Genomic DNA, 27,967 nt, shown 5'->3' with positions numbered 1-27,967 from the left:
CCTAGCCATAGTTGTTAATGAAAGGATAAAAAGAATGGAGTTTTTAGTTCCAAAGTTTATTAATAATGACTGCTTGTTTTTGTTTTTTGGCTCTTCTTTGCCCCATTTCCCTCAGAACAATTTCCTCCACTCCAGGGCATCTCCGAAAGTGGGAATTGGGAAAAGACAGGTTTAGACATCATCCATTCATCTACCTTTCGAACTTTTTTTCCCTTAATGCAGTAAAACCATTCTTATACCCCAAACTTCTCACAGAACCCCCACTTAGCAAATATATGAAGCAGGAGCTGCCCTTGTTGAAGAAAGTATGTGGGGTTTTCAGTGCTAAGAAACACAGTTTGTTATTCACCACTCTCCTGGCTCCACGGTACAGATTATTAGTCTGGGGTCCAGAGAAGAGCCATTACCTTCCCTGAGACACGCAAAGATCCAGGAGCATTAGTCCAATGCTCCTTCCACAGTACCACACTGGAGTTTGGATTTTCTAGTCTTTCCAGCCATGCAAAGGAAGCTCCAACAATGTCTACCATGGTAACAACCTGGATCCTCAGGGTACCTCTCCCTCAATGCTGGTCCTAGATCATGTGAGGGGCTGGCTGGAAGGTGGACTCCCAGTACAAGAGGGTTGGGTAGGAACGCTGGATTTCTGTGTTGGAAGCCCATTGGGGCTGGGAGTGTTGGGGCTCGATGGCTGAGAAGGGCTTTCTGGACCTGAAGGAGTCTCCTCCTTCCTCAGGATGAGTTTATTGAGCTCCTGGAGCAGCTGTTCCTCCAGGGACCCCCGTGGCTGTGGGCTACTCCTTGAAGGGAGACCTGGAGGAAGGTCAGGTGGCCTTTCTTCCCAATTGCTTGCCTTGGAGATAGGGATTTGATCAAAGGATGTCTGGTTGGTGTAGAGGGTCTCTGGCTTGGTGGTCCACTCTGATGTGGTTAAGAAGGTCGAGGTATCCTTGGTGAGCTCAGGGAAGGCCCCCACCTCCTCATATACCGGCTCTTCATACAAAGGCTCCTCCTCCAGCTCTTCTTGCTCTTCCACAGAACCTTGGGATGACTTCATCGGCTGGAGGGGAATGGGTGCAGCAGGGGGCAGACACAGAGTTACTGGATTATTAATTGTGAACATTTATTAAACTCTTCCTCTGGGTCAGATGTGGCAAGATACTTTGTGTGTTTGATATGAGAACTACCTTGTGCAGGAGCTTTCGACTACAAGAGTGCAGAAGAGTTAAAAGGCCCAAGATTACAGAGTGAGAAAAATGAGAATGGTGAAAACTAAACCCTTCTGTCAGACTCATTCATATAACCACTTGTCTTCTAGCTCTCCAATTCTGTGATCAATGTCTTTCCTCACTATGCCCTAGCACCACCCTTCTTTGTCCTTATTCTCTCTCTGTGTGACTATCTGTCTGTCTCTCCGTTGGTCTGCATCATGATAGACACAGTTCATACTGAGGCTTGGGCAGTACAGAGGAACACAGGGCTGGCAGGCACATAGCTGGAGCAAGCACAGTACTCACAAAGAACATAGACAGGGTCCTCCGGTTGTGTAGTCGCCGCTGGGCACATGTGCAACAGGGACGAGAGGAAGAAAAAACAGAAGCACAGTGAGGTCTAGCAACAAAAGGCAGGGATGGGGTGCAGGGGCACAGAGAAGGTGGAGGGGAAGGTCAAGGTGAATGGAGGAAGCACCATACTGGCATGTACTCCACTACCTCTTGTGGTGTGACTAGAGTAAGGGTGGGATCATGTAGGGGTTGGGACTGGGGGGGGGGATGAGATAGTTCTCACTAGGGTCTGGTTGGCAGAGAGGAGCGTGGCTCCACTGTCATCTCCACGGATGGGTAGCAAAGGCATAGTGCCAAACTTCTGCCGAGCTAGGTCAGAGGAGGAACGGCGCCGTAAGACCACTGGCTGTTGGTTGTCATGCTGGAAGAGCATGAGAGGATGGCATCAGTGGTTTCAGTAGGCACTGAACGGTATGCCACTCCCCACCCTCACCCCCAGGGAGACTAGAGACCCAGCCTTCAACCTTTTCCTTCTCCTCACCTGGGCTTTAAGAATGCTAGTGGTCCAATCCCACATCTCATCAGCATCAGTACAAGACAAGTAGCTGTGGGGGATCAGAGTCGATTTAGGGGAGTGAAGAAGTCACAGTTCTAGGGATAATAGAATTAGAAGAGGGAAAAGAGGAGGAACAAGGACTGGGTACAAGTCTGGGGAAGAGGACAAGCCAAGCCGCAGTACTCACAGATGCATCTTCTCCAGTATCAGAGTGAAGCCCCACCTGGAAGGGGGAAAAAGAGAAAAATGATTGGGTGACTTTCAAAGCCAAAGAAGTAATAGAAGGAAGGCCTTAGATGAAAGCTGAGGAAGAAAACTCACGGTGTTGGAGGTTTTAACTTCTTGCGGATTCCCAGGTAGACCTTGGCACCATCCAGTGGCCATTCACGTTCTGGTTTAGAGCTCTGAGGACATGGATAGTCAGTGAGATTGAGAGCTCATGGTTAGTGAGGTCAAGAAATCACAGAAGCATTGGGGACATATGACCACAGGGTCAGGAAAGCAATGGGGCAGATGCAGGTGTGCTCTGTAGTATTAGAAGCTTGGTACAGTCACAGTCCGTTACATAGCCACCCAAGATCTCATTCCTCCACCCCAGGGCCTTACCTTCTTCTCTTTGAGCAGCAGCAGGCATCGATCACGTAACAGAAAGAACCTCTCCTGGAAGCGGCTTCCCAGCAAAGGGGGTGGCTCTTCCCGACATCGCAACAGCCCCACCCGTGGACTCTCACGCCGAACCCCTGGGCACAGATGGGCAATGCTGAATGGAGGCTCTTGTGGGAGGGACTGGGGAATGCTAGGCTGAGGAAGGAATCTCACCTGTGAAGAGGCAGCCAGCCTGGGCCAGGGAGACTTTCCTTAGGAGTAAAGAGGCTGAGCAAGGCTCTGGAAGCTGGCACCATTGTAGAGCCTGCTCTAGGACCTTCTCCTTAGGGTGCAGTGGCCGCTCTGAAGAGGATAAGTGAAAGCTAGAATCAATCAGCATATCCAACTCATTCAACTTGAGCTCCCAACTTATTTCCCACCAATCTTTCACTCAAACCCAATCAACTATCCAGCCATATGTTTTTTTTTTTTTTTGCCAGTCCTGGGCTTGAGCTCAGGGCTTGAGCACTGTCCTTGGACTTTCTCAAGGCCAGAGCTCTACCACTTGAGCCTCAGCATCACTTCTGGCTTTTTTCTATGTGTGTGGTACCGAGGAATCGAACCGGGGTCTTTGTGCATGCTAGGCAAGCACCCTACCACTAGGCCAAACTTCCAGCCCCTATCCAGCCATATATATTTTAATATTATTTACTTTGATCCATGATAAGGATTTTGAATTTTATTTTATTCTAAGCTCAACCAAAACCATTGGAAAGTTTGAGCCTTGGGAATGACATGATCTTGTGTGTGTTTGAAAGATTCACTTGGCTGTGGTACAGAAAATAGATGGCTGGGAGTCAAAAAAATGGAACATTCCCACTCTGAAGCCATACCTGTTAGTGGTTAATGTTGGGAGGTGTTAGATGGTGTACCAGTGGAGATAATGAAAAGTGGTAGATTTAAATGGAATGTGCTAGTTGGTGGGGTTGGATGTGAAAGGAAATGGAGGAGTCAGAGGACTCCGGATTTCTGGTCCTAACAATTAAATGAACTGTGGAACCATTTACTGAATTGGGAAATTCTAGAAAAACTCTGGAGCTGTGCACCAGTAGCTCATGCCTATAATCCTAGCTATTCAGGAAGCTGTGATCTGAGGATCACAGTATGAAGCCAGCTGGACTGGAAAGTCCAAGTGCTGCCATGTGCTATTATGGCTCAAGTGACAAGAATGCCAGCTTTAAGCAAAAAAGCTAAAGTACAGTGTCTTGAGTTCAAGCCCCAGGAGTGGCACAAAAAAACAAAGATTTTTTTTCTTTAGGTTGGACTTTTTGTTAGGGGAGAAATCTAAGGAATCCAGAAAATGCCCTTCTTAAATGTGGTGTGGGAGGTGCCTGTAAGAAGTGAAGATGTCAAGAAGCAGTTGGATTTGTGAGTCTAGAATTCAAAGGAGAGGTCTAGACCAGAGATAAAAATGTGGCTGTCAGCTTGTTAGTGGAATTTTAACCCTGGGAAAGGATGAATTCCTATAAAGAGAGATGAGATAAAGAAGAAAGAATTCAAGATTTATCCTTGGTTATTGTAACACTTGAATCTAGGGGTAGGGGGCAGAAAAGACTCCTTTTGGTATAGAAGGAAAACCCAGTATGCACAATGTTCACTAAAACCAAGAGAAAAGCATACTGAGAAAAAGGGAGTGGGTGAACTTATTACACTCTTTTCACATGAATGAATGAACAAGTAAGATGTCCAATATATTTGGCATAATGGAAGTCACTGATGGCCTTGATCTCATGACTACACACTCGATCACATACCCACAGGCAGACACGTGGTCATACTCACCAAGCTCGCCGTGCTCAAGAATCTCAAACGTCATCCACAAGTCTGTCCCTGCTGCTGTCCCTCGCATCTCCAGTACCTGGTTAGTCAGCTCCTCAGCAGTCAGTGTTGGGGACACCTGGGATCCAGACAAAAGCAGAGAACCTATCCTAGTCAGGCTCCTGCCCCTGCCCCCTACTATCTTCTCCCCTCCTCCAGTTCCTTTGGACTAACCTTCAGGGTGACACAGTTGTCTGGGAGCTGTTGCTCTATGTAAACTTCCATGATGAGGTCTCCAGCCTGGGACAGCTGAACAAACAGGTTTAGAAACAAGAGGTCAGGGGGACACAGAAAGTAACAGAAATACCAAAGTCAGAAGATTTCTCACACCAGGTGCTAGTGCCTCGTTCCTGTAATCCTAGCTACTCAGGATTCTGAGACCTGCAAATCGCAGTTCAAAACCAGCTTGTGTAAGAAAGTCTGTGTGAGGTTTTTTGGGTTTTTTTTTTTTGGTTTGTTTTTTTTTTGCCAATCCTCAGGACCTTGGCACTGTCCTTGAGCTTTCCCAAGGCTAGCACTCTACCACTTGAGCCACAGCACCACTTCTGGCTTTTGTATGTGTATGTGGTACTGAGGAATTGAACCCAGGGCTTCATGCATGCTAGACAAGCACTCTACCACCAGGCCACAATACAGGCCCTATAAGGTTCTTATCACCAGGAAATTGGAAGTGGCACTGTGGCTCAAAGTAGTGGACCACTAGCCCTGAGCCACAGTCCAGACCCAGGGTTCAAGCCCATGGCAAGAAAAAAATGTAAAAAGGCCTATTACCATGTCTCCCTACTACCATGTCTCTTCCCAACCTCTTCCCAACATTGCATGGGCCTTTAAAATGGAGACCTTCAATAAAGATGGAACTGGAGCCTGGCACCCACAGCTCATGCCTGAAACCTTGCTACTTAGAAGGCTGAGATCTGAGGATGGTGGTTCAAAGCCAGCCTGAGGCACTGAAGTCTGTGAGACTCTTATCTCCAATTAACCACCAGAAAACCGGAAGTGGTGCTGTGGATCAAGTGGTTGAGCACTAGCCTTGAGCTGAAGAGCTCAGGGACAGCACCCCTGGAAGTGGATTTTTAGCTATATTTATAGGGTGCTACCCAAGGCAGTGCCACACAGTGATTGGGGAAAAGAGGTTTAGAGTCATACTTCCTGGGTTTCAACCCTGCAACTCACCACAGTATGACCTTGTATAAGTGACTTTCTGAGCCTCAGTTTTTATTGGAAAAACAAAAAGAGAACCACCTACTTTAGGGATTGCATGATGCTAAAATGAGTTTAAGGGAATGTAGAGTGTACTTGGCTAAATTTGCTGTTGTACCTATTACTCGCTTTTACTTTGGCTGACGATATTCTTTTCTGGTTCTCCTATGCTGCAAAGTGAGGTACTACTGCAATCATTCTGTAATGAAGAATCCTCATGGTAGAATGAATGGTATAAGCCCATTGCCCAAAGCTCTTTCCTCCTTTGGGCTCCCATCTCCCAAAGAGCTGCGGATCAGTATGAGGAAGAACAGGCAGAAAGTTGGTTTTATGTCTTTATCCCTTTCTGCCCCACCCAGAAGTTTAAAGTCAGGACCCATTACCTGCACATCCTTCCAGGTAGTGATGAGACTGACCTCCAAATCAATCTGAGCTACCTGATCAGAATCAATCTGTGAAAAAGCCAAAGGTTGGTGTTTATGAGGAGGCTGTTGGGAAAGGAAGGGGACAGTAGATCCCAAGACCAACAGGGACTTTAATAAGAGAGTTGGTGAACTGAACAGCTAAGTTCTCGGTAAGGAGAGGATGTTGGGAGACAGGTTATGGAAGAGAAAAGCACAGGGATCTGGGAGGAGGTTCTTGATGCAAAGGGACACTGGGGTCTGGGCTAGGGCTTATTGGAGTGGGCAGTTTCTGGGTCGGGCAGGTGCTGGAGTAGTTGGAGACCAGGCTCAGGAAAGCCTTACATCAAAGACAGAGATATAGCCATCGATGAGCTCCTGCAACACCCGAACCTCATGCTCTCCTCGTCCATCTGTCTGAAACACACTGGGGGCAAACAGAAGGGCCAGGTTCCGTGTGCACATCTGGTTTAGAGCTGCACATTTCTGTACCCTGCAGAAAGGGACAGGATCATGAGGAGTGCAATTATGATTTCACCAAAACCACCCATGGATTCAGCAAACACTTTTTGAGTCCCTGTTGTATGGTATGACCCGGCCTAAGCACTGGCCTCAAGGATTTATAAATGAGTAGGAATGATCAAAAATACAACAGGTGCAGCAAAATGTTTTATGCAGAGAGCAGATAATAAATACTTGAGGTCTTTAGGCCATGGAATCTCTATTCCAACACCTCAACTATGCTGTTATAGTGCAAAAAGAACCAAAGAAAGCTGGGCACCAGGGATTCATGCTTATAATCCTAGCTACTCAGGAGGCTGAGATCTGAGGATTAGAGTTGGAAGTCATCCCAGGAAGGAAAGTCTGTGAGACTCCTATCTCCAATGAACTTCCAAAACAAATCAGCAGACAGGTGAGTCAAATGAAAGAACACTAGCCTTGAGCACAAAAACTCAGGCACAGAACCCAGGCACTGAGTTCAAGCCCCAAGACTGGCAGGGGGAGGGGAGGGAGAGAGAACACTAGAAAATATAACATATATATATATAAATTAATGGGTATATATGTATACATATGTACAAAACTTCACTTACATAAATAAGCAATGGGCCTGGAGTTGGCCAACCTCTGTACTGTTATATAACCAGTACAGTACAGTCAGGGATTCATCCCAGAATTACTCAAAGGCCTTTTTCCCCAACAGGTTGGGAAAAGTAATCTGTACATTACTCCTCTCTTTCTTTCTTTTTAAAGCAGAGGTGCTGAGGTTTGACCTCAGAGCTTTGTGCTTGCTAGGTCTGGAGCCATGCCTGCAGATCTCATCTTTGTACAGCTTACAGCTAAAACTTTGCCTAGCATAATATAATAAAACAATATTGATTTCTAACCATTTCCAAAGGCTTATTACACTTCAGGTGCTATCCTAAGAATTTCACATGAAATTTCACATCATAGCCATACAAGTGGAATGATGTTACCCATCTCATAGTCCTGATGAGGTGGACAGTATCCATTACTTTATGAGAAAATGAGAAAACAGGCTTGAGAGGGAACGAATAAGTCACCCAAAGTCACATGATGGAGCTAGACTAAAGCTTGGGTTTGCTGGACCCCAAATCCACTCTCTGAAACATTATGCTACAACAGCCATCACTTAACAGCTGTTTGTGGAATGAATGAATGAATGAATGAATGAATCAGTAAAGGAATCAAATAAACTGTGAAGTCTGATTGAGTCTGACAAAGGGTCAGGGAGGGATCCTATAGGGGACCTAGCAATACTGACCGATAGAGATGCCCAATCAGGGTGGCCAGTGTACGGCGGTTGACGCGAGGCAGGCAGCTAATCACTTCTTTATATTTTTCCAGGCGTTGATTCTTCTGGGGAAGCTCTGAAGAGGGAATGGAGGAGCGTCAGAGAGGATCCAGGAAAGGAGCATAGGCTAGAGTGTGGAGAGGGGTTTCTAGAGAAACAAACCAGGATGGATATATCTCTGCCAGCCTGGTACCTCCCCCAATGCCAAGTCTCTGGATGCTCCCCTAGTGTGGGGTGCTGAAAAAGCCCAGTGACACAAGAAAGCCTCACGGGTCTGATGGTGGGAAAGGGAGAGAGGGACAAATCTCTTTTGGGATTCATAAGGGAGGATCTTGGGAGTACCAGCAGCCTCTCTCCAGCGAGGCAGCAATCGAGCAGAGGTCACAGGGTCATCAAGCTCTCGAAAGAAACGTTTGAGTGTGTCAGTGACGTCTTCCACAAAGTGCTCCCCAGGTCTGAGTTTCACTGACCGGGCATCCCGCCTGAAGTCAGCAAGGAGTCGGAGGCTACGGGCCCGAGCGCCCCCTTTCCGATACACACCTTCCAGTCTGAGCCCTAGAAACAGCCAGTAGATTCTGTTCATCATTGCAAAAAAAACGACAGGCCATCACCTACCTGTGACTCGCTCCGTGGGACACCGTTGCTGTGGAGTGGGAAAGCTGAGTGGTATTGATTCTCAGCTCCTTGCCAGGAAGTCGTTTCCTGACCTCGTTGTCACACAGTATCCCCACCTGTATCTGCTATATCTCTTACCACTTTTATTTTTTTCAGTAGCACTCCCTGAAATTACATTATAATTGATCTGATTATCTACAGACTCTATATCTGAGCATTTGCCGAATTCATTTACGGTAATTATTCAGATATTATTCATTCAGTAATGCATTCCCCAGTATCCATGAGGGATTGGTTCTAGAAGTTCCCACAAAGTAGCTAAATCCACAGATGTGTTTCTTATATATTATTTGCATATAACCTAGACAGTTTGACCTTTGAATTATCTCTAGATTACATGTACTACTTGGTATGATATTAATGCTGTATAAGAATCTGTTATGCTGTCTTGTTTATGAAATAAAGACAAGCACAAGTCAGTGCAGATGAACTCTCTTTCTCTCCCTTTCCTTATCTCTCTCTCTCTCTCTCTCTCCTTTCTCTCTTTGTTTCTTTCTGTTTGTAGTGGAGTTTGGACTCAGAGCTAGCCAAGTGCTCTATTGGAGCTATGCTTCCACCTCTTTTGGCAATTAGTTTTTCAGGCAGGATCTCACTTTTGCTCAGGGCCAGCCTGGGACCATAATCTTCCTACTTCTCCTTCCTGCACAGCTAGGATTGCAGGACTGTGTCACCATGCCCAGCTTTCCAATATTTCATATTTATAATCGGTTGAATACACAATAAATACAAAACCTGCAGAATACAGAGAGATGCTTGTACTTTTGGTCATTTGTCAACTTATGCAGAGAAAAATCTTAAATCCACGTTCTTGTTCCTAGATGAGTCTCTTTTCCCGTCTGTCTCTCTTTTTTGAAAGTGCCAGGGATTGAACCAGGGCCTTGTATATGCTAAACAGGGATATTAGCAGTGAGCTACATTCCTAGCCAGAAAAATTCTTTTCTTTGTAGAATTTCAAATATTTGTGGTTTTTTTGTTGATGATCCTACTGCATAAAATAGCTTCCAAGCATAATTCTAAAAGAATGCATATTATTTCAAAGTGTGAGTATGCTGTGATGTGACATAAAGAGAATACTGGTATGTTGCCAGGCACTGGTGGCTCACGCCTGTAATCCTAGCTACTCAGAAGGCTGAGATCTGAGGATCATGGTTCAAAGCCATCCTGGGCATTAAAGTCTATGAGACTCTTATTTCCATTTAACCAGGAGAAAACCGGAAGTGGTGCTGTTCATGGTTCTGATTTCAATGTTCATAAATCAAATACACACACATTTAATAGGGTCCCTTGAAGCTAAAACACATACACACACACAGACACACATGCGAGCACATGCTCAAGGTTTCACATGGATTGATTGACAAAAATGCTGCAACCAAAAGTTCAGAGGAACCAAAAGTTCTGTCTCTCCCTTGAGGTAAGGATTCAGTATTCACTAAATGTTTGAAGTGGCTTCATAGAACATAACTCCTGCAAATAATGAGAACTGATAATATTTGTTTTCTTAATGCCATCTCTCACACTAGCATGTGAGCTCTATAGAACCTTCCCTGTTCACTGCTGTATCTGTAGCATCTTCCTCATGATAGCTAACTGCTTAAAAATCATCTGTCAAATGAACTTGTGATGCAGTTATCCTGAAGTGAGGGAAGGGAGTCGGGGGGAGGGGTCTGACTACACACATTTTTTTTTGGTGGTTCGTGGGACTTGAACTCTGGGCTCTTGTCCCTGAGCACTGTCCCTGAGCTCTTCAGCTCAAAGCTACCGCCCCACCCTGAGACACATCCCCACTTCTGGTTTTCTAGTGATTAATTGGAGATAGGAGTATCATAGACTTTAGTGCCTAGACTGGCTTTGAATCATGATCTTCAGATCTCAGCCTCCTGAGTAGCTAGGGTTACAGGCATGAGCCACTGTTCCTGGCTCACCCACACTCTTTCCCAAGGCCTTTCCCATGAGCCTCAAACTGAACTCTTGTGAATACAGGAGGTTGAGAAGAGGCCTAAGCAAGTGAGATCAATCACTGAATGATGCTATTGCCAAGGTGTGGAAAATGTTATTAGCCAAGACTATCTACTGTTTATCTCTTCATAGGGTGCCACATTTATCTTTTCCTCCTCCTCTTTTTTTCCCTCTTTTGTTTCAGGTGTTTGGGATTGAACCCAGAGCCTCATATAGCCTCATTAGCTTTCTGTGAGTTTTTCCCCTCAAAATCCAACCTTGTAAAGAGAGTTCATAGGGAAGATAGATTCTACTTGGTCCTTAGTTAGGGTAGAGAACAAAACAGAGGCCAAAAACTAACAAGAAGTGTAGGGACCATCTGCCAACTTCATGTCTGGAAAATCCCTCCCACACAGAATAATCTGCTCAGACTATCAGGAAAGTTGCTTCCTGCACAACGAGGCTCTTGCCTAGTGGCTGCCCTCCCTCTGTTCCCCATAGCTGGCATCCTCCATTACATTCACAATGTGGCATTCATCCACCATATCCACACCTCTATAAAAGCACCCTGTCAGGCTCTGAATTCAAAGCTTGACACAAACCTGCTCACTGTCTTGACTACTCTGAAAAATGAGAACTATTAGTCCCATTTTACAGATGCAGGAATTAAGGCCTAGTGCCCAGTGGCTTGCCACTCATAATCTTCGTTGTTAGGTTGTAGTACTGGAAAGCAGAACCTTTTTGTTGTTATTGGTGCCAGTATTGAGAACTGAACTCAGGGCCTCATGCTCTTGCTTAAATTTTTTGCTCTAGGCTGGTGCTCTACCACTTGAGCCACACTTCTATTTCCAACTTTTTGCTGGTTAGTTGGAGATAAGGGTTATCTGTTCAGGCTGGCTTTGAACTGTGATCTTCAGATCACATCCTTTCTGAGTAGGCAGGATCACAGGCAGGATCCAGAGCCTGGCTCAGAAAAACTATTTTTAGATGGTCATCTCCCAATCATGGCTGTGTCCATGCTTTCCTCTCCCCACCCCTATCCCACTAACTCAGTATCAACCAGTGCCCACTCACCATGCTGGGTGACAAAACTGATGCAGGCGTCCACAATGATCGGGATGTCACCCCTGCTCATCTGCTGCTCCTGCAGCCCTGTGCCGCCCCCACCAGCCGCGCCTCCAATGGCTGCATTCCACGCTGAGAAGTCTAGCCGACCCTCCCCCTGCAGATACAGGGTCCTGAGACCCAAGAAGTCCAAGTCAGAGTCAGCTCAACAGGGTCTCTTGACTGAGGGTTCAGGAGCACAGGGACCCTGGCTTTGCAGAACCACCAGCAGGGGGCAGCAGCACCCAACCCAGATGGTTGGTAAGAGAAGCAGATTTGAGGAAACAGGCAGTGATCCAAGAGGAGAGAGATAGTGGGATGAATTTCAGAAAAGGGACTTTGAGGCTAAAGGCAGAAACAACATTTACCTTCCTGTCTCTACTAAGACCAAATGTTCCTTTTTGTCTGGGGTGTCAGATGCAGAGACCACACCTGGGAGAGGAATCATTGGAAATTAATATCATCTTCATCTTCATCAGAGTGAATACTACTTATTAGAGCTTAAGGAATGCAGGTACCACATTAGGAGCCTTACATCCCAAGCTTCATTAAATCCTATGAGTTACATATTACTCTCTCCATGTTATACATTGCATTATAGCTCAGAGAGATTAAATAACTTGCCTTATATTACTTACTATAAATATGGATACGACGAGGCTGAGCTCAAACCCAGATCAAACCCAGATATCTTGTTTCAAAACCCTGAAAATATTATGATACTATCTTCTTCTTCTTCTTCTTCTTCTTCTTCTTCTTCTTCTTCTTCTTCTTCTCTCTCTCTCTCTCTCTCTCTCTCTCTCTCTCTCTCTCTCTCTCTCTCTCTCTCTCCCTCTCTCCCTCTCTCCCTCTCTCCCTCTCTCCCTCTCTCCCTCTCTCCCTCTCTCTCTCTCTCTCTCTCTCTCTCTCTCTCTCTCTCTCTCTCTCTCTCTCTCTCTCTCTTGTCGGGGCCTGGGTACTGTTCCTGTTTTCTTGGAGCCAATTGAAGATACGGGTTTCATGGACCCAAGCTGACTTTGAACCATAATCCTCAAATCTTAGCCTTCTGAACAGCTAGCATTAAAAGTGTGAGCCACTGGCACCCAGATTTAGAGTCTTTCTTTTTTTTTTTTTTTTTGCCAGTCCTGGGCTTGAGCTCAGGGCCTGAGCACTGTCCTTGGACTTTCTCAAGGCTAGAGCTCTACCACTTGAGCCTCAGCACCACTTCCGGCTTTTTTGTACGTATGTGGTACCAAGGAATCAAACCCGGGTCTTTGTGCATGCTAGGCAAGCACTTTAACCACTAGGCCAAACTCCCAGCCCTCTTTCTTTCTTTTTTTTTTTTTAACAGGAAGGATACCGGTGAGGGTATCCTATCCATTCTCCCAGTCCCAAACTGGCAAAATATAATGCCAACAATAGCATTTATATAACACATGCTGAATACTTTTATATGTATTATTTTTACTTCATTGTGACCCTCAGTAGTGTCTTCTTTTTTTTTGACAACACTAGGACCTGGGTGCTGTTCCTTTAATGTTTTCATTCAAGAGTGGTGCTCTACCACTTGAGCCACAGCTCTACCTCTGGCTTTTGATAGTTAATTGGAAATAAGAATCTTATAGACTTTTTCTCTCAGGCTAGCCTTGAACTGAGATTGTCATATTGTAGCTCCGTGAGCAGCTAGGATTGCCAGCATAAGTCACCAGTGTTCATTTTAAAGATAAAGAAACTAAGGCACAAAGAGATTAAATCATTTGTCTAAGGATACACAGTGAAGAATTATTAAAGTAAGGTCTATATCTAGGTAGTCTGACTTCAGAGTTTGTGCCTAAAGCTATTATGTTCTACTTTTCCCCAATAAAATTTGTTGTAAATGTGTAAATCTCCCAACTTAAAAAGGTCCACTCTTACCCACCCCTATGGTTTCCTGTCCACATCCCTGCTTACTGATCTCCTGTAGCCGCCGTAAATGCACCATGTCCTCAGGGGCTGGGGGGCCAGGGCCCGATGCTGGACACAGGAACAGGTGGTCACCACGAAGAAGGCCAAACCCTGACAGCCAAAGGCCAGGGGCCGGGGCTGTATGGGAGGGAGACCGCAGCCATAGGCGGCCCAGTCGCAGCAGTCCAGGGCCCAGCAGCTGGTGACAGCTGAGCGGGGAGAACCACTGTGGAAGCATAGGAAAGATGGGAAGAGACAAGGGGAAGGGGTGAAGAATGAGAAGATGGGGCAAAACATACCAGGGAAAATAGAAGTGGGGAGAATAGAATGGGGAGAGATGAAAGGAGGTAACATGAGGCAGACAAGAAAAACAGGAAAGAATTAAAGAATTTCAGTTCAATTCACCTCAACCAACATAGATAAGACTCTCTGTGTCCCAACTTCATATCCCAACTGGGACGTGGGGTGAGAAACAGTGTGTAACTAATATGTTCTACTGCTGGACAATCCCACCCCAGTACAATGGGGGAGAAACTCACTGGAAGAAGGGGTGTTAAGTTATACCTCAAGTCAGTGCTTTGCAGACTACTTGTGATAAAGGACTAGGGTTTTTCCTTTCTCTCTCTTTCTCTGTCTATCTTTCTTTCTTTTAAGTTCTAATCAGTCACTAATCAATACCCATGTTAAAAATAATAAAATGAATTGTCAGAAAACTAAGATTAAAAAAAAGCAAAGACATACAAACCCTTCACTTGTCTAATTAGATTCAACACATAATATGATTGTGCCAAATTGCTATAATAGATTCAAAATGCTTCTTCTCAAGTTCTGTGCTTATCCTATCATGAAAAGGAACAAACAGTCCAGGGACAGTGTGATGTGACAGTCTTTATACCACATTGGCACTGCCTTTGAGGAGGAGTAGAACTTTTGGAAAGTATAGAAAACTGTAAGAGTGAGCGAGGTGGCTCATGCCTGTAATCTACTCAGGAGGCTGAGATCTGAGGATGCAGGTTCAAAGCCAGCCCAGGCACTAAAGCCATGAGCCTCTTCTCTCCAATTAATCACTAAAAAATGGGAAGTGGGACTATGGCTCTAAGGGTAGAGCAGTAGCCTTGAGCTGAAGAGCCCAGGACAATGTCCAGGCCCAGAGTCCAAGCCCCACAACCAACACAAAAGAAAAAGAAAGAAAGAAAATGAATAAAGAAGTATAAGAGTGGACTCAGACCTGACTGGAAAGGAAGAGCCCATAAAGGGTCAGAGATGGTTTGTGAGTGTGAAAAGTAAGAGGAGAGCTATAGGAGTTATAAGTCAGAGCTGATAATTTCCTACAGATACATATAAGCTGTTGGAGAGACGACCTGGAAAGACCAGAAGGTGGTTCTTGGCCTTGGCCATAGAAGGCACTGGAAACCTGCAGAGTAGCAACATGGGAGAGGCTGGGTGAGAGGAAGGCAGCTTCAAGGGGTTCAAGGAGATTTACAGGCTGCACATGACTTTCTAAGAAGTTGTCAGGAGGGGTGAAAAGTTGAAGGTGGAGCAGAGCTTAAGGAAAAGCTGTTTTAGGATGCAAGAGATTGTCGTCATCATCATCATCATCATCACCATTATTATTTCAACACCCACACATGAAAGGCTTGCTGTGTGTGGGCCCTTACATGTCACTTAATCCTCATCCCCAGGGGGTGCTGAGTGTTTTACACCTACTCCACAGACACAGAAAAGCTCCCAAGTTTGTAGCACTCAAAACTCAGGATGACTCTGGGGCTTGAACTTTTACTTCTAGAAATGGAGTCCAGGAGGGAAAGACTGGCTTGTTTAGGAATAGAGAGAAGTATGGTTTTGTGACTTAGAAAAACTGGGGAGCATAGCCCAGCACTGGTGGTTCATATCTGTGACCCTAGCTAATCAGGAGGCTGAGATCTGACAGTCACAGTTAGAAGCCAGCCCGGCAGGAAAGTCTATGAGATTCTTATCTCCCATTAACCACTCCGAAAAAGCCTGAAGTGATTCTGTGGTTCAAGTGGTAGAGCACTAGCCTTGAGCAAAAGAAGTTTAGGGACAGCACCCGGGGCCCTGAGTTCAAGCTCCAGGAATGGCAAACAAAACAAACAATAAAAAATATTTTCAAAAAAACCTGTGGAGCAGGGTAACAGGAGTGAGGGGAAGCTGCTCTGTGCAAGAGGTCAGAGCACAGTGAGGTTGGATTCCCATAGTGTGTGACCTCCTGGCTCTATGACCTTGACCATGACTTAGTAACTGCTAAGACTGAGTTTGCTTACTCATAAATATTAATAATCCTGACCTGAGGTGAGTTGTAAAAATTAAATGATGGTGAATGTGTTTAAAACAGAGGACTGGCACAGATAAGTACCCTGTTAATGTTAGCTGTTTGTTAGTGGAAATGATGAGCATGGCCATAGGAATATGAGAGGTCAGAGATACCATGAGCTGTGGGAAAGGGGTGCCAGCTGCCTCACCTTCCCCACTGCACTGATCCAGGCCTCCAGACTGTCTGCTCCATCTGTGCCAAAATGCTGGATCCTTCCCCCAGTGAGGATGAGCTCAAAGGAAAAGGGGATTCTGCAGAGAAGATAAGGGGTTAGGGGGAAATAGGAGGCAAAGAGGGAGCTGTCAGGTAGGGATTGGGAAGAGCACAGACATTACCTGTCAAGATCACCTGGATCTGAGGGTGGGGGACTCACTCCCAGACATACAACATCCTGGGGCTGAATGAGGCTGAGGGGCTCAGGGCTGCTCTCAGAAGCAAACATTTCCAGTGCAGCTCCCAGCACACACCACAGGCGAGGAGGAGCTAAATGGGAAAGAGAGGGTGGAGGGGCAGCACACCTCTGCCCCTATTGTCATAGTTCCCGTTGCCCAGTTATTTATTCCATGCCAAGCCTTCTGCCTCTAGATGATCCCATATAAATCTTCACAATAATCCTATGCGATTTTATATTCCATCTGTTTTGCAGATGGAGAAACTGAGGTCCCCATTTGAGCAGCATGATCACGTAAGTAGGAAATAGCACAGTGATTTGACCCAGACAATTTGTCTTTAGAGGAGAGACTCTTATCTATCACCCAGTCTTCCATTTGACACAGCCACTCTCTCATTCCCAGCATCCCTGACTACTCCAGGGCCTGGCCTCATTTTCTCGTCCCACCCTGTACTCCCCGTCCCTTTGCAGCCCATTTGTGCCTGTCCCATACTATATGCCCCTCTCTCCTCTCATCCATTGGCTTCCCCTTACCATCTCTGCCCTTGCGAGGGGGTGGAGGCCCAGCCTTGTTGCTGATGGGACCACAGTACAAAAAGCTGCTGTAAGTGGCAGGCACCACCACTTCATTGTAGACACCAGGAGAAGGGTCTGCAAGGAGAAAACAGGATCAGATTGGGCCAATGCAACGGGATGGTCTGGCCTCCAGTGGGGAATGGAGCCAATGGGAGAAGACCATGGACCCAACTCTACTGGCTGTATGGCCAAGCAGAGCCCAGTGGGGCTGGACCCTTCATCATCTGGATTAGAAGAGAGTGGCAGGGGTGAAACGATGGGTTGGGGGGCCTTTAGCCTAATACTGACCCACTGGATCGCCCCATGAGCAGCCAACCAGGCAAGCAGATACAGGTAGGGAATTGAGAGCTCGGGCCATTCTGTGACTCAGCCTTGTGGCCTGTCCAGTGGAAACCAGCTTTGTTAAGCTGATCACACCTTAGAACAATCAATTGAGGGTATTACCTGAGGGCAGAAGACTAGGCAAGCTGCCATCAAGTGTGGAAGGGGACCAGGGTTCCTCAACTTCAGAAGTGTCAGCACAGAGAATCTGGGTCATGTTCTTCAATAGGTTGGGTCCTGCCACAGCTGCACACAGAGCCTGAAGTGCACAAGGGCCTCTGTCAGCCCCTAGCCCACCCCAAGAGCCCTGGAGACAATCCTCTATAGCCAAAACCAGCCCCTGCCACCCAGGACTGGACATTCCAACTCACACATTGTTACCGCCTCCTCCCTACCACCACCGTGAGCCTCAGCCTGTGCCTCCTACCTGGAGAAGCTGGTTATGATCTGGATATTGAGGATGGGGTTTCCGGAAGAGACCTAGCCGATACTTTCGGGAGATGAACTCTCCCCTGTGAGCAGGGGTCGAATCTGGATGCAGGTTCTCGCCTGTAGGTAGTGCTCCTGCCCAGAAGCGGTTGGCACGATCATTTCCCAGGACAATAAACAACTGTAGGATGACAAGGGACAAAGGCAAGTGACCAGCACTTAAGTGTCCTCGGACATCAAATCCGGTCCCCACGCTGGGCATGCCGATGTCCTCCCACTCCTCTCTCCTCACCTGCACTATTTCATTACTCCAGACACTCGTATCTAGTTTCAGGCTCTGCACCTTGGAGATCCCAGAGCCCAGGGCCCGGTGCTGACCTGTTAGAATATGAGGGGCAGGTGGCCTGGGTACTCTGAGCCCTCTTGCCCCAGCCTCTTTCCCTCCCATTTGGGTTTGAGGCCCCAGCCCTCACCTGCACACTGCTTGCAAATGACCACCCCCAGGTTGACAGCAGCCCAGTCTGGGCAGGAGGCCCCACAGTCCGCACAGCGCCGGTTTGCCCGATTTGACCAGATCTTCTCAGCCACCTCGTAGTCAGACAGGGTCTCGGTTACTGCTTCCTGCAGAGCGGCCGCCCAGCTCTGCCGAGCCCCCCCAGACTCGGCTGTGAAGCTGAGGGGTGGACAGCCAGTCTGTGGGCTTGGACCTCCCTCCACACCCCCTCCCAAGGCTATTTCTGAAGGAGCCTCCACAGGCACTCTATCATTTGAGCCACTCCTCTACTTCCACCTTTTTGCTGGTTACATGGAAATAACATTCTCATAGATTTTCCTGCCTGCACTAGCTTGACCCTCAGATCTCAGCCTCCTGACTAGCTAGGCTTCCTGGTGTCCAGCTCACTAACATAGTTTTGAGGAGCCTTTAGTCCTCTCCAGTACCTCCTCCCAAAGGCCCAGAGCCTTGCCTCCTACCACTCCAAGCCCCACCTGAAGCAGCGATGGGGCGTGAGCAGGTCAAAGCTTCGACTCTTGATCTCCCGAACACTGCATCCTTGCAGTTCAATGAAACAGATTCCAATGCCCAGGGAGAATGCCTGGTGGAGTTGGGGGTAGATGCTGTGAGGTGACAGAATGGGTTATAGCAGTCGCCTTAGTCTCATCCCAGCCCTCTTTACCTGCTCACTCTTGTACAGTGCCAGCTCTCCAGGACTCAAGGCAGCAAACACCTTGGCTTTATGTCCACGCAGCTCCAGCATGCCTGTGCGGAGGGGTCGGGGTGGGGGTGGGGGCCGGGGATGGCCCAGAAGGCGCTGCTCCTTTAGGCAGGATTGCAGTGTGGAGCACCACACGTCCCGCTGAGCTGGTGGGGGCAAGAAAGCAAGCGAGTATGCCATGTGCTCACACAGCCTCCACTCCTTCCCCCGCCCCCCCCCCCCCCGCCTGCCACCAATGTCCCAGTGGGTACCAGCCCTCACCCTCACTCTCAGTGCGGAACACGAACACCCTCTGGCCTGTAATGACCTGGAACTTGTTGTCTTTGCTGCTTCGGGTCATCTCAATGGCAGTCAGGGGGATCACGCCCTTGGGGAAAGGATCCTAGAGAGAGAGTCCCATGGCCCAACAAGATAGGAACTGAGTCACAGCACAAGTTTTTAGGAGATTAGCATTCCACAAGCAATGGCTATAGCTACCTTAAGTTACTTCTCTGAAGGCCACCAATGACTTCAAGTGTCCAGGACCAAATGCCACCTCTGGCCTCCCTAGGTCATCTCTTCAGCAGCTGATACAGATCTGTAGGACATTCTCAGCTCCCCTGTCTTCTTAACTTTCTTAACTCCACTTCCCAACTTGCCTGTAATTTTTTTTGCCAGTCTTGGGGCATGAGCTCAGGGCCTGAGCACTGTCCTTGGGCTTTCTCAAGGCTGCAGCTCTACCACTTGAGCCGCAGCACCACTTCTGGCTTTTTTCTATGTATGTGGTACTGAGGAATTGAACCCGGGTCTTGTGCATGCTAGGCAAGCACTTTACCACTAGGCCAAACTCCCAGCCCTCGCCTGTAATTCTTTACACTAGCAGACTGGCTGTGGTCCTCTGCGGATCCTAAGTGACCATCCTTCCATCCTCTGGCCTTTCAGTCAGATCCTCTTCACCCCCCTTCTTCTCCCTCAGAGTATCTCTAGTCCTTCACCTTGTCACTGCCGAAATACATCAGACTCTTCCCATTGAACTGCACAAAGCGTCTCTGGAAGACATAGTTTCTGAGGAAAGAAAGGGCCAAGATTGTTGAGTGAGTGTGGCTGCATGGTGTGGGGGGGAATCAGAAGGTCTAGGGACACTTAGAATCTGCCTCTCTACCCCTTCCCACCTTACCCTCCTCCACCTCCCAGCATTCTTCCTCTCCCTTCCCTTTGCAGCAGCCTCACCCCTGAGGTGAGAGCTTGTCTAGCCAGCTACTGAGCAGGGGCATTGGCCGGTCCGCTGTGGAGGAGAAGCTTGCATAGGGTGAAATGAGGTCATCATTGGTCTCAGGGTCCAGGGTGGGTAGCGAGAGGGTGGAGTCCCCAGGTAGCTCCAGGCTGGCATAGCCAGCATCTTCCCGGGCTTCCAGATCCTGCCTGCTGGGCCTTTGTAGGGGTCAAGACAGGGAGAGATACACATTAGACCCAGCAACCTGAACACCCTCTAATTTCTCCATCCTCACCTTCAACACTTAGTAGAATGTCTGGCAGGTACAACATCTGTTTTTCAAATGGAAAAGAAGAAGGCTGAGATGTCAAAATCACCATGCTACTTCTTCCCTAAGCATACTTGGGATTTTTAACACTCCCCCTTCTCTGACATTAGTATTACTTGGATGGAAAATCTGGGAAAAGTCAGACAAATGGCTTTCTGCTTTGGTTACCCACAAGAAGTTCTTGATTTTCTCTCTTTGGACCCATTTTCCATCAGCTTGCTAATTGCCTAACTTCTATCATGGTTGCTCTCCATCCACAATCTATTTTCCTTAAGCTCCTACAGCTGTTTTTATTTTTATTTTGTTTATCTTATTTATTTATTTATTTATTTTTGCCAGTCCTGGGCCTTGAGCTCAGGGCCTGACCACTGTCCTTGGGCTTTCTCACGGCTAGAGCTCTACCACTTGAGCCTCAGCACCATTTCTGGCTTTTGCTATGTATATGTGGTACCAAGGAATCGAACCCAGGTCTTCGTGCATGCCAGGCAGGCACTCTACCACTAGGCCAAACTCCCGGCCCATACAGCTGTTTTTAAAATGTAAATGAGCTGGGCCTGATGGCTCTAACCTATAATCTCAACTACTCAGGAAGCTTGAGATCTGGAGGACTGAGGTTCAAAGCCATCCTAGGTAGACAGGTCTACAAGATTCTGTCTCCAAAATAACCAGCACAAAGCTTTGCTGGAGGTATGACTCAAGAGTTACAGTGCCAGCTGAATGAGTCCCTGAGCTTAAACTCCTACCATGACCTCAGTCCTCATCTTGTATCAACCTCAGCCTTGCTTACTACTAAAGTCTACCCACATTCTTCTCCTTCCGAGCCTTTGTATATTCTTTCTTTGCCTAGAACATGCTCCTTTCCTCATCTTATGCTGTTATCATCCTCTAAATCTCGGCTTACATCATCTTCTCAGAGACACCTTACCATCCTGAGAAGACTCATCTATTACTCCATTATGTGAGTTTCTCAACCTCAACATCACAAAATACTTAGGAAACTAAAAAGTATTAGTACATGGGCTTTCTAACCTCACTTTGAATTTCTGGGAGTGAGACCCAAGCACTTATAGTTTTGGAAGTTACCCAGGTTATCAGTCAGTGTGTTGAAAACACCAACTCTACCCTATTTGTTTCCTATTTCACTGAGAAATTGAAGCAATCAGCCAGAACTCTGTGGATTCCCAGTGCTTCATCTACCCAGTTTCGCACATATACTCAGCCTCTCTTTTGTAACTAATAAGCACCTCTGTATAGAAACACCTCTGTGTGCCCTATCCTGCTACTTTCAGTCATAGACATCCTTTTCAACTTTTTTCCCCCACTTTTCTCTCTACATAGCTATTGGCTTCACTCACTTAAAAACACACATAACATTCAATCCAACATTTCCACCATCAGCAGTCTTTTTTTCTCACAGAAAAAACTCAACAAATTGTTTTTAACTCTTCTTCCCTCCCTCCCTTCCCTTTCTTTCTTTTTGCAAGTCCTGGGCTTGGGCTCAGGGCCTGCGCACTGTCCTTGGGCTTTCTCAGGGCTAGAGCTCTACCACTTGAGCCACAGCTTCTGGCTTTTTCTATGTATGTGGTACCAGGGAACATAACCTAGTCTTCGCGCATGCTAGGCAAACACCCCACCACCAGGCCAAACTCCTGGTCCTCTTTCTATGCTTCTTAAACTCCTGGACTGGGCTTTCATCCTTATAATCCAAGACTGCCCTTGTTAAAGTCCTCAATGACCTCTACCTTGCCAATTCTAGCAGTCAGTTCCTAGTCTTAGCTGGCCTTCTCTTCTCCTCATATATTTTCTTCCCTTGGCTCTTCTGACATCACATTCTCCTGGTTTCCTTTCTTCTTCACTAACTCCTGCTTTTCTGTCTGTTTGCTAAACCTTACCCTCCTCTAACCTCTGGATTCGAGACAATGCCAGGGATCTGGCCACATTCTTCTTCTTCTCCAGTCACATCTTCATAATGGTGTATCCCCATCTAAATGCTAACAACTCCTCAACCGAAATCTCCAGCTCAGACCTCTCACTTGTATAGACAATGATTTGTCTTGAGTGGATAGTAAGGCCTTCAAATTCAATATGTCCAAAATGGAACTCTGGATAAACCCCCCACCTCTCACCTAGTCTTCCTCATCTCAGATCATGGCAACTTTATAAATTTTCAGTTGCTCAGAACAATACTGTCCAACTCATGAATGAAATTTCAAGTTTTCTGATAGCAACATTTAAACATTGAAGGAAACATATATGATTAATAGTGTATTATATTTAGTCCAATATAGTCAAACTATGAAGATTTTGGAATGTAATAACACAAAAATGACTAAACCTGGGGCCGGGAGTTTGGCCTAGTGGTGGAGTGCTTGCCTGACATGCATGAAGACCTGGGTTTGATTTCTTGGTACCACATACATAGAAAAAGCCGGAAGTGGTACAGTGGCTCAAGTGGTAGAGCTCTAACCTTGAGAAAGCCCAAGGACAATGCTCAAGCCCTGAGTTCAAGCCCCAGGACTGGCAAAAAAATGACTAAGACTATTTCTATATCTTTTATACTCATCCGGTGTTTTTGTTTGTTTGTTTTTCCTAAGCCTTCACAACCTGGTAGGTAGAGCTGGGAATTTGGCCTAGAGTGCTTGCCTCACATGCACAAAGACCAGGGTTTGATTCCTCCGTAAAAAAAGCCAGAAGTGGTGCTGTGGCTCAAGTGGTAGAGAGCTACCCTTGAGAAAGCCCAAGGTGAGTGCTCAGACCCTGAGTTCAAGCCCCAGGACTGGTGCAAAACAACAACAAAAACAAAAACTGGGAGCATCCAACACTTACAGCTCATTTCAACAGAGACCTGCCACATCTGATAGCCCAAACTAAAGCCCTCGAAGAAATCCTTGACAAACTATCTTTTCTTCTTATACCTCCAAGTTAGCTTCACAAATTTGCTCTCAAAATATAGCCACTTGGGGGCCGGGAGTTTGGCCTAGTGGTAGAGAGCTTACCTAGCATGCACGAAGACCTGAGTTTGATTCCTCAGTACCACATAGATAGAAAAAGCTGGAAATGGTGCTGTGGCTCAAGTGGTAGAGCTCTAGCCTTGAGAAAGACCAAGGACAGTACTTAGGCCTTGAGCTCAAGACCAGGACTGGCAAAAAAACAAAAACAAACAAAAAAAAAACTGTGTGTGTGTGTGTGTGTGTGTGTGTGTATTGTATAGCCACTTCAAACCCATTGCCATCACTGCATTTTGATATCTTTCACAGACCAACTGTCTGGGAACCAAAGGCTCATACTTGCAATCCTATCTACTTAGGAGGCCAAGATCTAAGGATGGCCATTTGAAGCCAATCTGGACAGAAAAGTCCATAAGACTTTTCTTTCTTTTTTCTTTTTTGCCAGTCCTGGGGCTTGACACCTTTCTTGGACTTTGTCAAGGCTAGAGCACTACCACTTGAGCCACAGCACCACTTTCAGGTTTTTCTAGATATGTGGTACCGAGGAATCAAACTCAGGTCTTCATGCATGTTACACAAGAACTCTACCACTAGGCCAAACTCCTGGCCCCATCCACAAGACTCTTATTCTTACTTAACCACTGAAAAGCTAAAAGTGGAGCAGTGGTCCAAGTGGTAGAATGGTAACCTTGAGCAAAAAAGCTCAGGGACAGTGCCCAAGTCATAAGTCCAAGCCCCACAACTGGCACAAAAACAAATATAAAAACAACACAAGAACACAAAAACCTCCAAACTGGTCTCTGCTACTTTTGTTCCACTCATACATACACTATTCCAATCACAGCAGCCAGAGGTATCCTTCAAAAGTGTAAGTCAGAACTCCTCCAATAGCCTCCCATTTCAGAGAGTAAAAGTGAAAATCTCTGTAAGGTCCCACCTGTCAAATGCGGCCCTTGACTTCTCTGTGCCCAGCCAGGCCTACCTCGTCCAGCTATGTTGCTGGCCTCTGGCTGCCTCTGCAGTTCCCTGGACACAGACCTTCCCAGAAGCCTCCACATTCTGATCATTCTCCCTGCCTAAGACACCATTCTTCCAGAAATCCTTCAGCTCCTTCAAGTTTGCTGAAATGTTATCTTCTTAATGCTCAGCAACTCTTACTGAAAAAACTGCAGTCCCTTACATTGCCCCCAGCTCTCTAGTTATAACCTATATCAAGCTGATTTATTAACAAATCATCTCCCCACAAGAGCAAGAATTTCTATGTACACACATCTCTCCCAAGTGTCTACATTTGGAATGTAACCATTGTTCAATAAGAATTTGCTGGATGGAGCAAGGCATCTATAATCCTAACGATCTCAGAGAATCTAAGAATCAGAGATTTAAGAATTGTACTTCAAAGCCAACTTGGATAGACACATCTAAAAGACTCATCTCAATAAACCCATAAAAAGTCTGAAGTGGGGGTGAGGTTTAAGTGATAGAGTCTGAGCAAAAAAGCACAGTGAAAGAGTGAGACCCTTAGCTCAAGCCCCACACATGCACATGTGTACACACACACACACACACACACACACACACACGCACAAGAATCTGCTTAATGGAAGAGGGAAAAGTGAAAAAAAAATTCCATGGGCTTGATCGCAGAGCCTCAATCATTGCTCTACCACTTAAGTCATATCTCTAGTCTTTTTGCTTTCAAATTGCTTTTCAGAGAGGGTCACATACTTTCTCAAGCAAGTGTTGGACCACGAGCCTCCTATTTCTGTCTCCCAAGTAGCTGGGATTTCAGGCATAAATCATTTTACCTAATCCTCTACATTTTAACTATGAATCTGTTTGTCTACTTGGTCTGTGTCCTGTCTGCCCCCACTGAGCCACAAGCTTCCCGAGGGCCTATTACAGTCACCCTGTGCCTTGAATGCCTAGTTGGCATACACCAAGCGTGCCCTCAATGTACCTCTGATGACTAAATGGACACACAGCCACTGTAAGCTCAACTACTCCTCAAGCTTCCCCCTTAGCCTCCCATCACTACCTGACTGAATACTCACCTGGGTTCAGCCCTGTCTTGGCAGACACCTCTGCCCTCTCTTCTGTTGGGGCCACTTGGAACCCCCACAGGCTGGACACCGTAGTATAGGCAACCAGGATCCATGATGTGCACTGGCAGGGGGAAAGAGGGTTAGGTGAGAGGGTCTGGGGTCCTGATGGGCACAATCCTTCTCCCTGAAGCCTGGGACAACCTACCTACCTGTGCCTGCTGTGGGCCTGAGGGCAGGGGTGGGGGCAGTTGTCTGAGAGCAGCTTGGAGCCCTTAGAGGAAAGATCTGTTAGTTACGAAGAGAAAGACAGACTGCCTCCATGCCCTGCTTCTTTTCCTCCAGAATCAGATCTCTAAGTAGCCAACTCCACTTACATGTCTTGAGCTGCCTGTGAACCGCCTCTTAAGTCCAGACCGAAATAGATGGCATTGGGCATCATCTCCACAGTGCTTGGGGTTGACATCTCAGAAGACGATGTAGGGAGGGGAGGGGAACTTGGGCTGGATGTTGAGCCCTTGGACTCCTCTAGTTCCCAGGAGGGTGGGCTCAGCCTGGGCCTCTGGGTGGTGGCAGGGCCACTGAGCCCACTAAACACCGTCCTGGGTTTGGGTACAGGCTTGAGGGGCTGGGCCTGTGGGTCTGGGCTTGGGGATGGCTCCATGGTACCATCCAATTTGGGATCCAGGGAACCCTCTGCAGTGCCTGCCTGCAGCAGGCGCAGGATGCGTTTCCGGTGCCCAGTGGCGTGGATGCCCAACTGTCTCAGCTCCTTGTGGCCCAGATGTTGGGCTGCACTTGCTGTAGCCAGGCCATGCTGCCGGAACGTGTCTGCATACTGCTCCAGATGTACCAAGGCCAGCCACACAGAGATGTCCAGGTCCTGAGGAGCAGCCATGGGGGCTCAGGCCATTGCTGGGGGGAGGGGCAGGGTGAAGGAAGGGCTCAGGCTGAGATTCCCCCTCCCTGCCCCAGAGTCTGAGGCCTGGACAGCAGGGGCCCACCTCCAGTCTTCTTCCAAAGAAACATGTCCAAAGTCCTGCCATTCAGCGGCAGCACTATCCCAGAACTTTCTAATGAACTGTCTTCTCACGTGACCTAAGTCATATCCAGGAAAGTGAGGCCCAGAGAGGAGAAGGGGCTCACAGCAAGTAGTATTAGAGTTAGCCTCCACAGTTGCCCTTTCCTGGGTCTGGGTCAAAGCTCTGTCCCTACATATTACACACGGCTGGGAAGGATAGTGTAGGAAGTTAGGGGGCAGGGCGGGGTCACAGTGGGCCCCCTGATCAAACTATAGCACAAGATGGGGAGACAAATAGGCTTCTCCTTAAGGAGAAGGTGGTAAAAGCCCCTTTTCCACTGGTTTCCAAAGCTGAGGTTTAGGCTTGGACATCCTAATGCTGGTCCATTCCAGTGCCTCCTCCCCTTCCACCTATTGTCTCTCTTTAGACTTCCTTCCTGTCCCTCTGGCCTGGCTGCCCTCACATCCTGCCTGCCTTGGTCAGGCTGCTTTCAGGGCTCTAATCAGTTGCAATGTGTGGGGTCCCAGCCTGGGGAGGGGCCATTCAGGGAATAGGGTGGAGAATGAGGTCAGGCAGATGAGGAACCAGAGGCCCAGGACAGCCCAAGTTATTCTCCATTCTTCACCCATGTGTGTATGTACAACCCTGCAGGGACTCAGAAGTGTAAAGTGACATGCGCACATGTGCATGCACGCATGCTCATGTTTTCTTCAAATCTTCCTTTTTCCTTTCCATACCTACCCTAGGGTCCACCTCTCTTACCGATGAACACCTCTGGGTCCCTTTGACCCTAACCATATTCCCTGAACCGAGCTCTGCTCCCAGGAGTGTCCTCCCAGCTTTGTCTTAGCCTCTACTCTACTTCAACCCACCTCTACCTCAAAATCCATTTTTGTCCCTCCTCTCCTCATCCCCCTTTGTTTCGCTGTTGACAAGAGTGTCCTTGCCTCTGTCCTCATTTGAAGTAGTTCTTAAGTTTTATCTGCAGTCCAGCCTCTGCCTGCACTGTTCTCTCCAAGTTGCTCCTGGTCCAGGTCCCTGACCAGGGCTCCATCTTTGTCCCAGCCTCTGTCCCCTTCCCTCTCTCTGGCTGGGACATCTCCTAGCCAGGCCTGGACAACTGAGTGGAGGCCCAGTTTCCCCCATGACTCAGGCCGGCCCCAGGGTATGGGTCCGGGAAGCAAGGAGCGCTGGAGTGACCAGGGTGGCCGGGGGGGGGGGGGGGGGGGGGGGGCGGGCCAGGCGAAGGAGGGGGTCAGGGGGGAGGTGGCAAAGGCTGGGCAACTGGAGGGAGGGGCGGGTCGCAGAGAGGAGGGGGAGGGGGAGGGGAGGGGAAGGTAGAGGGCACAGAGGGGCCCGGGGAGCCCACGAAGGCCACCTGGAGGAGTTGATCGGGTGGAGTCTGGGAAGTGGGGGTCCTGGGGGGGCGGGGGTCCTCACCTCACCGCGGCCGCGGTCCGCTCCCCCGGTGCCGGCAGAGCCGTCCGAGGCCCCAGTGCGGCAGCGGCGCCGTCCCCGCCTCCCCACAGCCCTTCCCTCGACGGCCCGGCCCCGCCCAGATCCTCCCCGCCCCTCCGGTTCCCCCTACCTG

General features: G+C 47.7%; 1 protein-coding gene across 3 annotated transcripts; it reads right to left on the bottom strand.

Moving 5' to 3' along the window:
- Positions 1–52: 52 nt before the first annotated feature.
- Arap3 (ArfGAP with RhoGAP domain, ankyrin repeat and PH domain 3) lies at positions 53–27,967 on the bottom strand. Of its 3 annotated transcripts, none has more exons than XM_090331327.1 (33): positions 27,817–27,966; positions 25,732–26,269; positions 25,567–25,628; positions 25,367–25,478; positions 20,054–20,254; positions 19,819–19,888; positions 19,106–19,226; positions 18,806–18,990; positions 18,618–18,724; positions 18,104–18,303; positions 17,923–18,008; positions 17,629–17,811; positions 17,325–17,460; positions 16,839–16,955; positions 16,249–16,396; positions 16,062–16,164; positions 13,588–13,807; positions 12,027–12,090; positions 11,629–11,792; positions 8,284–8,496; positions 7,912–8,017; positions 6,471–6,618; positions 6,108–6,176; positions 4,699–4,773; positions 4,489–4,603; positions 2,881–3,009; positions 2,668–2,801; positions 2,383–2,465; positions 2,249–2,284; positions 2,047–2,110; positions 1,789–1,926; positions 1,518–1,556; positions 53–1,060 (listed from the first exon to the last, which is right to left on the bottom strand). In XM_090331327.1, exons 2-33 carry the CDS (start codon positions 26,250–26,252, stop codon positions 581–583), a joined length of 4,629 nt encoding a protein of 1,542 aa, XP_090187453.1. In that variant the 5' UTR covers positions 26,253–26,269; positions 27,817–27,966; the 3' UTR covers positions 53–580. The 3 variants fall into 3 exon arrangements, with proteins under 3 accessions (XP_090187453.1, XP_090187454.1, XP_090187455.1); XM_090331328.1 differs by lacking the exon at positions 27,817–27,966 and adding an exon at positions 27,249–27,535; XM_090331329.1 differs by lacking the exon at positions 1,518–1,556 and having other exon boundaries at positions 27,817–27,967.

This window comes from Megascapheus bottae, chromosome 4 (genome assembly GCF_031878675.1).
Source record: "Megascapheus bottae isolate mThoBot1 chromosome 4, mThoBot2.hap1, whole genome shotgun sequence".
Classification (NCBI taxonomy): Eukaryota; Metazoa; Chordata; class Mammalia; order Rodentia; family Geomyidae; genus Megascapheus; species Megascapheus bottae.
This window is presented reverse-complemented; position numbering and strand designations above follow the sequence as displayed.